At 37.8% G+C, this 15671-nt stretch overlaps 1 protein-coding gene across 1 annotated transcript; it reads left to right on the top strand.

The window, feature by feature from the left end:
- Window positions 1–211: 211 nt before the first annotated feature.
- grna (granulin a) lies at window positions 212–14481 on the top strand. Its single transcript, XM_038295240.1, has 17 exons — window positions 212–361; window positions 922–1062; window positions 1891–2028; window positions 2111–2239; window positions 3390–3471; window positions 3563–3669; window positions 3843–3996; window positions 4087–4218; window positions 5100–5197; window positions 5296–5538; window positions 5641–5883; window positions 5986–6228; window positions 6331–6573; window positions 7413–7745; window positions 10620–10856; window positions 10972–11229; window positions 13761–14481. Exons 2-17 carry the CDS (start codon window positions 922–924, stop codon window positions 13860–13862), a joined length of 2883 nt encoding a protein of 960 aa, XP_038151168.1. The 5' UTR covers window positions 212–361; the 3' UTR covers window positions 13863–14481.
- Window positions 14482–15671: the final 1190 nt, after the last annotated feature.

Here is a 15671-nt window from a genome sequence, read left to right as displayed (position 1 = left end):
ACTTCCGCCTTCTGTTCTTTTCGGAGCTTTGGCGCCCTCTAGTGGAATGTAAAATACCTGGCTGCATCAGCAGCTTCATAAACAAGGTTACAGTCAGGTTAGTTAACCGTTTCCTGCAAAGGTACATTTTGTTGCTTGATGTTAAAACTGCAATTATAAAGATACACTGGGGGGAAAAAACATTATATGATATGAGTTCCGCACTAAAGACAGAAGGATCCACCTCTCCCCTCCCCTCGGCCTGTGATGGGGGCGTGCTCAGGATGATGCCAGGACTTGTGGACTCACCAGGGATTCACTGTGGTGAGACGCACTGGTGAAGGTTTGAACAGTTCACAGCAGCCTCTTGTCCCTAACAAAGGTAAGAACAATGCAAAATCAATTTTTCTTTATCCATTGGAAAAATGCAAAAAGCTTTGTGTTTTAAATTAAAAAGGTTATTTATTCATAGAAGAAAAACATTTTTTTTGTTTTCTTTCTGTATGTGCGCTTCTTTTATGATGTGCGCGTATATGCAATTCTTTTGAGCTATACTTTCTATGCAACAGATGGTTGACGTTGAGAAAAAAAGACAATGTGAATGAACATTTCAAGAAGCACTACTACAGGAAATAAATAATGATTAGTCACTGAGACAGTTGGGGAGTGTCAAAATAGTTTCTGCCTAGGTAGAAAAAAGAATAATAAGCAGTATAATAAATCAGAAAAAAACTTAATAGATCTGTCATTAAAAGCAACATTTCAAAGTTTTTTCCTTAATTAATCAGCAATGCATGATAATCTAGAATTAGGCAGCTGTTTAATGTAACCAGTGACAATTTTAGGTCCATTGGAAAAGTCCAATAGAAAAGGGGGATTTTTAGTTTCACTATCCTCATTAATTTGTTACTTCCCGTTCTGAATGGTTTTCCTTGCCTGCAGATGAAGACCTGGGTTGTGATCTGTTGGGCTGCCTTTGCCCTGGTTTGTGCAGATGAGTGTCCAGATGGAGGCAGTTGTGAAGAGGGTCAAACCTGCTGTAGCAGCCCAAACAATGGCTATGGATGCTGCCCGTTTGATCAGGTACATGTGGTTGCACACCAAACTTCTCTAAGCATCCAAATAACTCTCTACTGTGGGACAATACTATGTATCTACTGCTGGCATGTAAAAACAAGACGTTTATCATCATCATCATCATCATCATATATTTTTATACCGTGTATAAAGACAGAACTGAGTCTATGTTCTTTAGAGTGCATACAAACAAATAATCTATTTTATTTTTCAAATGTATCTTAGATACAACACTTGTCAACTTATTTCTGAAATTCTTATTAATCTGTTGTTTGAATTAACCTGAAAGAGACAGTTGCCAAAATTCAAGTTACCCCTTTTTTTTCCTCCAATTAAGTGTTCTTTTCTAAATGTTGCAAAAACTAAAAGCTCAGACTCAACCAAACCCCCCAAATTAACAAGTTTCTTATTCTTTCCTAAACTCTAGTAAAGACTGGCTGAGCTAGCAGTAGCAGGAAGTTTGCAACATTTCTTCTTCTTTCTTAACTGTCACCTTTTTTAACCCCAGTTTCTTTTTTAAGTGGGAAAAAAATAGCCCAACAAGGTATTATACTATACATCTGTTATCATCAAAGTATTATTGACTTATGTATATACTCATCCTGTACATCCAGCTATGATTCAGTGTTTTGTCCTAATGAGGTTCATGTCTAAGTTAAATTAACATAAAAGAAGATAATGTTTCGTTAGAAATGACTCTATAGTAGTGCTATTCATCCTGGATGGCGTTTTACTACTATATGAGCCTGATAAGATACCTGGCCTTATTCAGAGTGTGAGATAGCCGTAGAAACTTTGGTAGTCAAAATGTTCCTGCTACTCCTTTCTTGACAGGCTGAATGCTGTGGGGATCATGTCCACTGCTGTCCAGCAGACACACTCTGCAATCCAGACACGTCCAGCTGTGTGAACGCCACTGTGTCCATCCCATGGCAGGAAAGGACCTCTGCCCTCCAACCCACACTCTCTAAAGTATGAGTAACAACCCCTTTGTTTTTGTCCACAAACCAGGTTTAATTATTTAGAGCGTGTCTCTTATTCGTTGTCCCTGCAGTCCTTCAGGATGATCAAGTCTTACATGGGAGAGGACGATGATAACATCTGTCCTGATCAGTCACGATGCCCTGCTGAGTTTTCCTGCCTGAAGGCTTTGACTAAATTTGGATGCTGCCCCTTGGCGAAGGTAACCAGACAAGCAGAGTTGAAACACAGAACTAGAGTTCTGTTTCTGATTAGTGCATAAAGCAGTACTACATTTGTCTGATAAAAAAAAAATACCCAGAGAATTAAGAAATGCTGTAAATAATACCTGAGTAACAACATGAAGTTAGCTAAAATAAAATATTTTGTGGGCTAATGTGAATCTAGGACCTTACAGTGTTTCTCCCATTACATCTGGGTTAAAAAAAAAAAACATAAAGCAGCAGGAAATGAACACCATGCAAGCAGCAGAACATGGTAGTGGTAGTGTGATGTTATGGGCTGTTTTGCTGCTTCAAAACCACTCCAGCCATGAGTTTGTTAACCTTAAGCAGAGGTGCTGCTGGTTTTATTTTTTCCACCTATTAATGATTAAAAAAAAAGTTATTTTTGGTTAAATTAATTAAAATTGGATTTAAGTCTGATTAAATTATTTTGCTGTGACCTAAATCAGGCTGCTCAGATTCTAAGTCCTCCAATATGTTGGAGTTATAACAAAGAGGAATGTGTTAAAATTAGAGGTACTAGATAACTGATGCAGCCTCTTAGGGTGTAAAAAGTACTTTATTTGTTCTTTTAGTCATAGAACTAAAAGAGTTTATTTCCAACATAATATTTTCCTTATAATATTCTTTCTTGAACAGTTTTTCTTTATAGATGTATGTATGATAGTTTAAAATGACAAAGCTTCTCTTCATTCTCTAATTCTGGGGAAATTGTGTTTGTACACTGCAAAAATGATCTAAAAATGTCTTAAAGTAAGTGTATTTACCCTTAATTTGAGCAGGTAAATAAGATTATCACCAGTGGAATGAACATTTCTACTATTGAAACAAGTATAAAGTTAGATAATTAGATATTATGCTCTTGAAATAAAAGACTCTAGTTTTTTTTGTTATTTTAAATGTAAATTGCCTTATTCCATTGGCAAAGTGTATCACTTAACTGCTTAATAAAAAAATGCTTTTATTTTAAGAAAAAAAAACGTTATTTAGATTTAAAAAAATTTTAGTGTACTGCTAACATATTTGATAGAAATGGCATAATAATGTCTGTGTTCGTTTTCAATCCTGTTGTCTAAGTAAGTGTGAGAGGATTTCATAGTGGTTTGCTAACTTGATGCGCACTAACAGGGAGTCTCCTGCTCTGATGGGAAGCACTGCTGTCCTGAGGGCCACCAGTGCAGCTTAGACAGCCGCTCCTGCATCAAGAAAGGTAGATTTCATTGAAGTGTTTGGCTTTTTCCTCTCCCGTGTCACTTTAGTTTATAAAAAAATAATTGTAATGTTTCTGTTTTTTGCAAAAGAAAATGTGGCAGCAGTTTTGTGTAGTGATGGCGTGTCAGAGTGTCCTGATGAAACAACCTGCTGTGAAACTCCAGAAGGCAAGTGGGGATGCTGTCCAATGCCAAAGGTATGCAGTAATCAGATTTTACTTGTTTGAAGAGCTTCACACTATGAGCAAGATATGAAGGGGGTAAAAAGCCAAATTATGGATTTGCATGTCCCACGCTAACTTACATCCAACTTATCACGTCTTTATTGTGTCTTATCGTGATCTGACCTGTGACTTTATTGTCCAAATAGGCTGTGTGCTGCGAGGATAAGGAACATTGCTGCCCTGATGGGACAACATGCGACACTGAACAAATGAAATGCATTTCCATATCTACCAAAAAAGTGCTGCCAATGTGGGCCAAGTTCCCTGCCAGGCTGAGGGCAGACTGGGAGAACCAGAAAGGTCAGCTATATGCGTGCCTGTTACTTAGAAAAACCCCATTGCAGGTTACCTCCGCATTCTGAAGAAAACTGGACCTTTGTGTTTTTCCAGAGGATGAAAAAATAACTGCCAAGGGTGCAGACGGGGATGAAACTGAGAAATCCACTGAAGTAACCACAGCCAATCCAGTTCCTTCCTTGAAAGAGGAAGTGACTGAGTCATCTGTTGCTAAGGCAGATGCAGGTGTGATTTCACTTTGTGTTTCTTGAAAGTATTATCAGGCATTATTAGTCAATTTTAAAATAAAAAGGTTACACACTGACTTTATTATCTATGTAATGCACAGATGATTGATGAACTAAGGAAAAAAAAAAACATCTTTGTAAAGAAGTTGCTGAAAAGTTGCCCCAAACTTTAAATGGAAACCAGACACCCCCACTGTTAATGTTTAAACTGAAATAAGAGTCTTTTTATGATTAGACTGGAACATAAATATATACACCTTTTAATTTTTACACAAATTGTTCAAATCCTACAGAGTCTGAAGTCATCTTACATGCTCTCCTATATGCAGCTCATTGATCCCTTGGTTACCCCCTTTTCAGATGAGGCCAACAGTTTTTTATTAGAAAATGTCCTGGTATTTTAAAACATTCATAGACCAAAAGCATTGCAGGTCCTCCACCTTAATTACAAAAAGTTGCTTTTCCATGCACTCCTTTATTTTTTGATGGGGATTGCAAACACGTCACCATAAAGCCCAAGATGTCCAACCTTGTTTTATCAAACTAAACACTTAATTTGAAGTGAACTTAGGGATCAAAGCTCTCCCTTCTTAGGTTCCTGCATCAAAAACAGGTGACTCAGTCTAAACTTTACAATAAATGATTTGATTATACAAGCCCTTAAAATGAATGTTGTAGATCAAGTCTATCAAGCCCAGTGATACCTTCATGTACCTGCAAAGTTTGTAGTTTTATTTCAAAGATCTACTATGATTTCTAAATTACAATGAATAGAAATGTGTAGCTAATTGATAATAGAGCTGTTAAAAGCTGTGAACACACTTTTTTCTTAGCAGGATAAATTTGCTTACTTGACAAAGATATTCTCTTTTTCTTCAGCCAATAATGTACCTTGCAATGAAACAGCTGCTTGTCCTGATGACAGCACCTGCTGTAAAAACAGTGCGGGTGACTGGGCTTGTTGTCCTTTACCTGAGGTAATGCTTTTTTAAAGACTCTCTTTCTTTATTTATCTAAAAATGATGCTGTTTGGGGTATTAATGGATTTCCATCTCTCCAAACTTATCCCCTTCAGGCTGTTTGTTGTGAAGATTTTATCCACTGCTGCCCAAAAGGAAAAAAATGTAACATGGAGGCAGGGAAATGTGAAGATGCCACATGCTCTGTCCCCTGGTTCAACAAGATTTCGACAATCCCCAGAAAGGTTGTGAAGGTACAGGTTAAGAATGTCACATGCGATGAGACCTCCTCTTGTCCTGATGAAACCACCTGCTGTAAAACCAAAGAGGGTGGATGGGCCTGCTGTCCTATGCCAGAGGTAATCTCTTTGAGTTCTAGCTAAAATATTTGAATCTAAAGTGCGAAATGGGCCTTCCAGACAACTGATGGGCTTATGTTCATCACAATATGTCATCCTCAGGCTGTTTGCTGCGAAGATTTTATACATTGCTGTCCAAAAGGTAAAAAATGCAACCTGGCAGCACAGACCTGTGATGATGGGCTACAATCCGTGCCCTGGGTGGAGAAGGTACCCTCCATTCCCAGACTGGGCGAGCAGACACGGATGGAGAATGTAACATGTGACGGAACCGCCTCTTGCCCTGATGGAACCACCTGCTGTAAAACCAAAGAGGGTGGATGGGCCTGCTGTCCTATGCCAGAGGTAATCTCTTTGAGTTCTAGCTAAAATATTTGAATCTAAAGTGCGAAATGGGCCTTCCAGACAACTGATGGGCTTATGTTCATCACAATATGTCATCCTCAGGCTGTTTGCTGCGAAGATTTTATACATTGCTGTCCAAAAGGTAAAAAATGCAACCTGGCAGCACAGACCTGTGATGATGGGCTACAATCCGTGCCCTGGGTGGAGAAGGTACCCTCCATTCCCAGACTGGGCGAGCAGACACGGATGGAGAATGTAACATGTGACGGAACCGCCTCTTGCCCTGATGGAACCACCTGCTGTAAAACCAAAGAGGGTGGATGGGCCTGCTGTCCTATGCCAGAGGTAATCTCCTTTAGTTGTAGCTAAAACATTTGAATCTAAAAGGCAAAATGGGCCTTCCAGACTACTGATGTGCTTCTGTTCATCCCAATATGTCGTCCTCAGGCTGTTTGCTGCGAAGATTTTATACATTGCTGTCCAAAAGGTAAGAAATGCAACCTGGCAGCACAGACCTGCGATGATGGGCTCCTGTCTTTGCCATGGGTCGAGAAGACACCATCAATTCCCCGACTGGAGGAGAAGACACTACAGAAGGACGTTACCTGTGACGCAACCGCCTCTTGTCCTGATGAAACCACCTGCTGTAAAAACAAAGAGGGCGGATGGGCCTGCTGTCCTCTACCTAAGGTTAACAAACCAACATTTGCTACAGTTTATGACCAGCCGATTTTTAAAATGCATTTGCTCATGCCGCATTCCAGGGCTTAAACTGGAAGTATTGATGGGTTTAGTTAAGAGAAAGAAAAAGTACATCCTTTTTGCTTCCATTTGACTTAACAGTGAAATCAGTGACAGGTCCAAATCATTGAATATACTCTATTAACTGCTGGTGAAGATTCTCAGTCATCCAGGTCAACCCCCATCCCATTACAGGGGACCAGAGCACCTAGCCTTTTCAGCCACGCCAACAATTCCCTTTAACGACCCCCCTTTCAGAGACATAGAAAGGTTTTGGGTGTTACAGGCTATAGGAGAAACAAAGGGGCGAATCCGGTCGTCTGGTTCAATTTTCATGTTTCTAAGCCAAAACAAGGCTTTGCTTTGGTCCACTCTAAAAAGCCTTGAACTCAACGCTATTTCTGACATTTTGAATTGAAAAAGCTTTGTGGATGGGAAGCGAAACGTCTTCAAACTTTGAAAAAAGTCCAGTGAATTGTTTTTGAACTTTCTTGGAATATTCTATTAACTAATTATCAGCAGGTCAGGCAGCCCTATTGTAGGCATAGGGTAAATAGTTCACTGGTAGGTGTTTGATAACACAGTGTCATGAAGGAAAGACATCAACAGCAAGCCTTCTTAAGTAACTGTTATACCATCGGTTCGGATATCACTATAAAACCGTTTGCAAACGACTTGAGTGCTGATGATTTAGAGCTGTTCTGTAGCCACTGGACCCGAACACCTAGAGATGTGGTATTGGACTTGATGACTTGAGATTGAATGTTTGGTTATACTCTGTGTCATAGGCGGTCTGCTGTCACGACCATGAGCACTGCTGCCCTGAAGGCACCACCTGTGATGCGACCAGCACAAGTTGTCTACAAGCTTCAGGGTCAACCCCCATGTTCAAGAAGATCCCTGTGTTTACCACCACAGCACCCACTACAGTGGCAACAACAACTGAAAGCTTGGTGACAAGCACACCAGAGACGAATGTAGAGATTCCTTCACAAGATGATGAAGAGGAGGGGACAGAAGAGGACAGGAATCAGTGCGACGAGCATACCAGCTGCCCTCTGGAAACCACTTGCTGCTTCATGGCTGCATCTAAAAAGTGGGGCTGTTGCCCACTGCCGAAGGTAAGCTCTGCTCTGCTTTAATGTCATGACCCACCTTCACTAACTCCTATTACCAGCCAAGTCTATCCTGTGTTTTATCAGAGCTTTTATACGATTAACCAAAAGTTAGTTGAAGGGAGATATTTTTTACATCACAAAGAGGATTGTCCTGCTATGCATGTAGCAGCATCAGTCTATACTTCATTCACGTTAAGTCTTGGACCTACAGAAAACATTTCAATTCAGCGTATTTACAAGAGTTTTTGGACCTGAATACTTAATTCAAGTCAGACTTAAATCTCAGATTTAAGACTTATTGAGTTATGTTCTTTTCAGAGATAGCTCTTCATGACTTGAAATTTAAAGCGTAAGACTTGGACTTGATTTCGGACTAATTAGTCTCAACTTGTGACTCAAACTGACTTGACTATAAAGTCTTTAGACTCACCAGTACCTTGGAATACAATGACTTGGTCCCACCTCCTTTATTTGTCCCAGTTAAGCTCTAGTATATCTTTTCTTTCCTCTCTTCTCTCCATCCAATACTTGAGATCCAATTAAACTACTCAAACTTTTTGTTTGTGGAGCCCTAATTTGACATCTTCTCACCATTTTCTGATTTTTTTTATTACAGACACAGACTTAAAGTTAACACGTATTGGTTTTGGTTTTGTTGCTGAAGGCTCATGGAAATGGTTGCGAAGCTCACAACTGGGTTTAACAGGATTAACCTAAAGATAAAAAATCTAAACATAAGGATTAAAGCGAGATTTGCTGTAAAAAAAAAAAAAAGACTTAAAGATAAAAGTTACAGGTTTAACTCCTCCTGGTCAGTGAACAATAGTGACTTCAATCTACCATTTCTATTCTAATCCGTTCGCCCTGGAATCATAATCAGAAGTAAATGTTTAGATATTTTGGACTGTCTACATTTTTAAAGCAATATTTCATTTAGTAAAATCAATAACATTATTCTGCAACCCTTTAGATGTTCTGTGGCTGTTATATTTTTTGAAAAATGTACCGTTTCAATGAAAAAGTTGTATCTATGACCTCCCAAGTTTTAAAGGTTGGATTACCCCGCTAAACATTTTATAGTACAGTGAAAGAAAAAGTAGTTAATAAGTTTCAAGCTAAAGTCCTCTAGCTTAAAGAAAGACCTGCAGATTTTTTAGTCATAGTAAACACTTTGTAGGAATTTATCTTAATAGTAAAAGATGCTGATTATAGAATGGCCTCGGGTTAGAGAGTCTTTTCTGTGGTTTGTGGCTATTGTTTGTGGCGGTAGTTCTGGTTACACCCGCTTTAAAATGCCAAATCTTCAGTTTCATTTCCACAACAGCTCGTGATGTGTTTTTTTTTTGCCTTGGTTTTTCTGTGGGACACACATCACAGTATGTACAACCTGTTCAATATGCAATTTATTGTTTTCATAGCAGGTTATAAAATGCAAGATATCAGACCAAGAGGCCAATTTTGTTCTGCTTTCAGTAAGTTTATAAGTTCTCATCTGGTCTCGAAACAATGTAAGGAAATCATGAGCAGGTAGGAAGGATGCTTTATAAACACAACAACAGGTAGCCAAATACAAAAACCAGGAACAAAGTAACGGAATGATATGCTCTAACAATTTGATCATGCATGTTAAAAATGGAGAAGTAGCAGAAATTATTTTAGATTATAAAGAACCTGAAGCAGCAGCTGGATGTCACAATAAAAACAAGCAAACAGGGAGAAACTTTTTTTATATATATAATATGTTGAATAAAACTTATCAAACTGTGATACGAGCTTAGATGGCATACTGACTAATTGTGTACTGACACAAACGTGCAATACAAAAGAAAAGTGCAGCAAGGTTGGTTGTCATAATTCTTGAAGGAAATCCCCATCATGAAGTTAATTTTTTATAAACAAGTAGATCCTTAAAAATAAGACATTTTTTGTTCCCTTTATGGCATTTTCTTTTCCGAGGAGAGTTTTTTTAATATTTCAAAAATATTAACAAAATAACCTCTTTGTTAGCCATAGTTCATGTAGCTAAATTGTGTCTCTATTTTTTCTTTTGTTTAGCAATTTATCTTTTTTGTTCAAACAACAGTGTTCCATGTGGTTTATTGTCTATGTTGAAACTAAATTGTGAAAAAAAGCCATTTTGTCATGTAGTTCTTTGATTTTAATGCTTAAAGGTTGTAAAAGTTTGACATTTAGAGATTTCTGCTTTGTAATGAAGAAGGTTGGGTGCACCAGTATTTTTCAAAACATGGCAGCTTCGCTTCTCTTTAGTTATATTACCATCAGGTCTACATTATTCAACTTAAGTAAATTGTGTGTTGATTTTTACTAATCCTATATGCATGGAGTCTGCAAGAGGCAAAATAAAAAATCTGCATAAATAAAAGTGTTAAGAAAGAAACAACAAAAAACTGTGAAGTTCAAAAGTGCAGGAGTCTTTATGCACCCCAATAAACTGCATTATTAATACAACCTCACAGATAAGTTCCTCTGATATTTCTGTCTTTCAAAGCTGCTTTCAATTCTGTTTTCCATCATAAGACATTCACATAGCTGTCACATATTTCCACAGTGCTGTGACGTGTAAACACTACTGTGTTTCTCACACCACTCAAAAAAATCTGTAAAGAGCTTTATTTAACTTATCAGTTTTCCCAGTATGCAATGCATACAATATCTACAGTTTTCTCGACATCCACCTGATATGTGAATATTCTTTAATGTCACACAATGTTCCAGGAAAATGAAAATGAAAATTTAAAAAACACCATATTTTTCTGTGGTGGCTCACTTTTGGCTTTACTCCACTGAAAAAGCAGAAGTGACAACCATATGGCTGATATGAAAAGTGACACTTCTGTCTCTCACTTCTGCCTCCAGGCTGTGTGCTGCACCGATGGGAGCCACTGTTGCCCTGAAGGCTACAAATGCAACGAGGAGGAGAATACATGCCTCCAAGGAGAAGTTCAGATCCCGTGGTACACCAAAATCCCAGCCATCAGCAGAGTTCAGGCTGATGACAGCAACATGCGGTGCGACGACGACCACCACTGTCCTGAACACACATCCTGCTGCATGCTGTTTACGGGCGAGTGGGGCTGCTGCCCGCTGCAAAATGTGAGATGAGAACCAGAAGCTTTGACAGGAAAATATAAAGTGCTGTGTCAGTGTACGTTAGCTCCATCAGGGTTTGCTTATGTAAAATAAGGGCCGATGTTCTCTGTGTGTGCAGGCTGTGTGCTGCTCAGATAAGGAGCACTGCTGCCCACAGGGCTACAGCTGTGACGTCCTCTCTAAGACCTGCCAGAAGGCCATCATGCTGCAGCTGGAGACTCTCCCACTGACACCAGTGTTTCTACCGGAGTACCATCTTCAGCTAACTCCGTTAAAACACAAAGATGTCCTGTGTGACGAGCAGACCAGCTGCCCTGACAACGAGACCTGCTGCAGGACATCATCCACCACCTGGGGCTGCTGTCCATCTCCTAATGTAAGAAACGTGGACCTTTGTGACCCAATGGCTTAAGCCAGGGGTTCCCAAACATTTAAACCCATAAAAAATAATGTGATAGAAGAGCGACCCCTGAAAACACAAGCATATTAAGAAAATTCATCCATCCATCCATTTTCTGACACGCTTTATCCCAAGTGGGGTCACGAGGGATGCTGGAGCCCATCTCCAGCTGTCCACAGGTGAGAGGGGGAGTACACCCTGGACAGGTCGCCAGTCCATCGCAGAAGAAAATACATATATCAACTAAATTATATTCTCTATTTTCATTTATACATATAAAGTGAAATGATTTTATTCATTTGTAAACAAATATAATTTTTTGAATGACATTTCACTATTTACGTCATCCTTTTAAATGTTTTTTGTATTTATTTAGAGTTACATTTCATTAGTTATTTAAACGTATATCCAATATTTCAGTTTTGTTTTAGATGTATTTTTTTTTTTTCACGGGACATTTTCATTTATTTATTTCCCGATATATATTTCGCCCATTCATATGGCTCGGGGATCACATCAAAATGTTTGCGAAAAGCATCTCACAAACCTTCACTTGGTGTCTTGTGACCTCCACTTTGGGAACCCCTGACTTTAAATGACTATGCAGTTTTATTTCTTTTGTTGAATCAGATGATTAAAGGAGGAAAATATGTTTGATTTTCCACCATGTCCGAACATCATCAGCTTTCGACCTCATATACATTCTCAAGCATAGGCAACTCTGAACTAACCAAAATATAATTTGCACATCAGCCCCACTTCCATCATAATATAGTAACTGTTTTCTCAAACTTTGCTGCAATTTTTCAGCCTAAGCAACATTCAATTATAAGAGATATTTGATGAAGATCAACACACCTCTTAATGCTGAACCGTTGAACTATATTCTGATTAGTACAGCTTATGATTAATTCAGCTCAGTTTAGCACTAATGTAAATAAATGTTAGATTTAATCGTAGATTTTGCCTCAGCATCTCTAATCTTTGGTTGTTTTTTAGCCTTTCTAAATTTGGTCAGGTGAGAAAACCTAAAGGTGTAGTCTGTAACTATTTTTGGTTAAATAAACTTTTAGTTGTGACTATTTGACTGTGTTGTATAAAGTAGCAAAGGTAATCTCTCTTAGTTATTATTTTACTGTAGTACCTCCTGTGTTCTCTACAGCTAAACAAATCCAACATGATTGCCAACTTTGACTCATAGACTTGTGCAGAGGTGGGTAGAGTACACAACAATTGTACTCAAGTAAGAGTAGCACTACTTTAATAAATTTTTTTTTACTCAAGTAACAGTAAAAAATAGTCATCCAAAAAATTACTCAAGTAAAATTAAAAAAGTATTTGCTTTTAAAGGCCCCTTGAGTACCAAGTAACTGTTTGATAATAAGAGATTTAATTTTTATAATTGTTGCTGGCAAACAGACTTTATGTGCAAGTCCTGGCAATTTATAGACTCAAATGCCTAAAGAATACAAATAAATGTCATGAATATACAGAGAAGAATGGATGAGAGGTTAAACGTCCTCTATGGAAAAGCAAAAATAAAAAAAATTCACGTCCAGTTGCCTAGACTGAACTTTTTCAAGCTTGACCATGACCTGGATGACTGAGAATCTTCACAGATATTATACAGAGAAGAACAAATTCATACAGAAGCAATACTTTTACCATTTTTGTAAACCAATCCTTACAATGAGAATTGTTAGGACACGTTAACAAACTTCCACAGATAATATCTACTGTTAATTGTTTTCTTACATGATTGTGGAATAGTTGAAATTACTCACAGAGAACTGTATAGTCAGAGATTTTACTTAAATAAGAGTAACGATACTTTACAAGAACATTACTCAAGGAAAAGTAAGAAGTACAGCACGTAAAAGTAATCTTAAACGTGCATTTTTTCAAATGTTACTCCAGAAAACATAACGGACTAAATGTAACTAATTACTACCCACCTCTGGACTTGTGTAATCATTCGGAGGAAGCAGTGAGTCATCTTTTACATGTAGCTGTGCAGATGAGACGCCTCAGTCCAATATCCAGCCTAAAACTAACTTCAGTATAGTGCTGGTTTAAATGCTCCCCAGACCTACATTACATGTAATGTCAGTCTGTATTGTAAACATTAACCTAATTAAGGAAGTGAATGAAAAGTAGACTTAATAGCATTTAGATTAGATTAGATTAGATTAGATTAGGTTAGATTAGATGAGCTTTATTGATCTCACAGCGGAGAAATTCACTCGTCACATATTGGCATAGAAGTTACAGAAGGTGCAAACAGGGAGGAAAAAGGTGCATTAAGAATAAGCAATATATATACAGCATATCCATATATATGCAGTATATCAAGATAAATAGGATTAAGGTGCAAGTGTTCATGTATCTCTTGTGTTCCATCTGCTATCCTTTAATTTTTTGGGGGGTAAATTTAATTATGCTCTGTCTTTATTGCACCCATAAGCATGGATTTATTTAACTTAGAGCGCCCTCTGCTGTCCCCACAGGCTGTATGCTGCAGCGACATGAAGCACTGCTGCCCTCAAGGCTCCACCTGCACTGATGAAGGTTCCTGCACCCAGAGCTCGCCACTCGACTGGCTGAACTGAAACATGTTCCTCGCCAACAAGAAGAGAGCACTTATTCTATGAGAATATTAGGATGCTGAGATTATGTCTAAATTAATAATAAAAAAATACATTCAATACTTTTTGTTAGGTAATTGTGCTAATTGATGAAGGGAGCGCATTGAAACAGAGCTGTAAGTGTAGGTGGGCTTGGATTAAAAGGTTCCTGTCTGCAGGTTTTCCATGCAATACAAGCTCCTTTTATTCTCTTGCACACACAGTTTAATACTTGAAACTCTAATCAAGAAGAAAACTGAAACACTCCACATGTAATATTAATCTTCTCATTTAATCCCTGTCACAGTCTTCTGCAGCATTCCTAATCAAAAATTATTAATTAATAAAACTGTTTTTCTTTTATTTCTCCTCATGGTGATTAAACAATAATCACTGTGGGTTAACTGTTACACTCTAATTACTGATGAAAAATAAAAATAAATATCTTAAGTTTGTAAATCAGTTTAACTCACAAGAAATTATTTTATGTTCAATAGGTTTAATCACTAAAACCGAATGTGGATTTTATCTGGTGCAGCGTATTGAAGAACTGATCTGATTTCTCTGTTTTCCATCCAAACAATAAACAAGAAATTAAAACTTTCATCTTTTTATTTGTCGTTCTTTGCTGTGTAATAATATAATAAATAGCATTTAGTCCAAAAGCTTCACACCCATTCACTGATACAATAAAAGCTGTTCCTTTTTTTGTGTGGATGCATCCAGGGGAGCAAAAAGTTTAAGTAAAAATAGACCTGGAAACTTCTATCATCCATCCATCCATTTTCTGTCACGCTTATCCCAAGTGGGGTCGTGAGGGATGCTGATGCCTATCTCCAGCTGTCTACAGGCGAGAGGCAGTGTACACCCTGGAAAGGTCGCCAGTCCATCACAGGGCAAACTTCTATCTATCTTTCTTAATTAAAAGTATAATAACTATTGTCTTTTTTATTTTTAGCTGCTCTGCAATAAATCAAACATGCAATATTTGAATGAAAGAAGGAAAGCAGCCTGATTTCAAGGGATCAATAAGTAATTGTTGATCTAACCAATCAGCTTTTCCTGATTAAAAACAAAAGGAAATAGTATATATCGACACAAATTGTTTGTATTTTCTTTTCCTACTTTTCCTTTATTTGTATTTTCAGAGAAGGAAGCATGATACGGGCTATGACTCAGTCTTGCTTATTAAGCCAGCTGTAATAAATATATATAGAGAGCTTAAAACAGAATAAATGACTAAACCTTTTTTAACACAGATGAGACAGTCTTCTGAAGGACATCACTTAATAGGTTCCCAGGTCTGGCTTCTGCACTAACAAAGTGCCACTGTTCAGATTAAGTTAGGTGTAAAACAGAAAGATGAGATAAGTTGACAAAGCAGCAGAAAAATTATTCAGTTCTCAAAATATTTTATGGGAAACAAAATCCATGCAGACATCAGTCAGGAAGGCAGCTTTGACTCTGAGCACCTTGAACCCTTAGAACAGTGTTTGGTGTTTTTTTTGGTGGAGAAATTCATAATATAAACAATGCGGTGATACTTTTGTGATTACTGGTATGATGTAAAACTGAAAATATCAGAGTATTTAACTTGCCAAGTGTACTGTATGACATCAAAATATAATTTATCGAAAGAAGTACAATTTTTGACCCTAGAGCAGGGTTTTTTAACGTTTTCCAGACCAAGGACTCCCAAATTGATGGCAAGATGTAGCGGGGACCCCCTAATTATATATATTGTATCAAATTGTTTTACATCAAACTGTCCTATAGTCACTTTATTACATATGG

The sequence above is a fragment of the Cyprinodon tularosa genome, unplaced genomic scaffold (assembly GCF_016077235.1).
Source record: "Cyprinodon tularosa strain WSP-4 unplaced genomic scaffold, ASM1607723v1 ctg352, whole genome shotgun sequence".
Taxonomy (NCBI): domain Eukaryota; kingdom Metazoa; phylum Chordata; class Actinopteri; order Cyprinodontiformes; family Cyprinodontidae; genus Cyprinodon; species Cyprinodon tularosa.
This window is presented reverse-complemented; position numbering and strand designations above follow the sequence as displayed.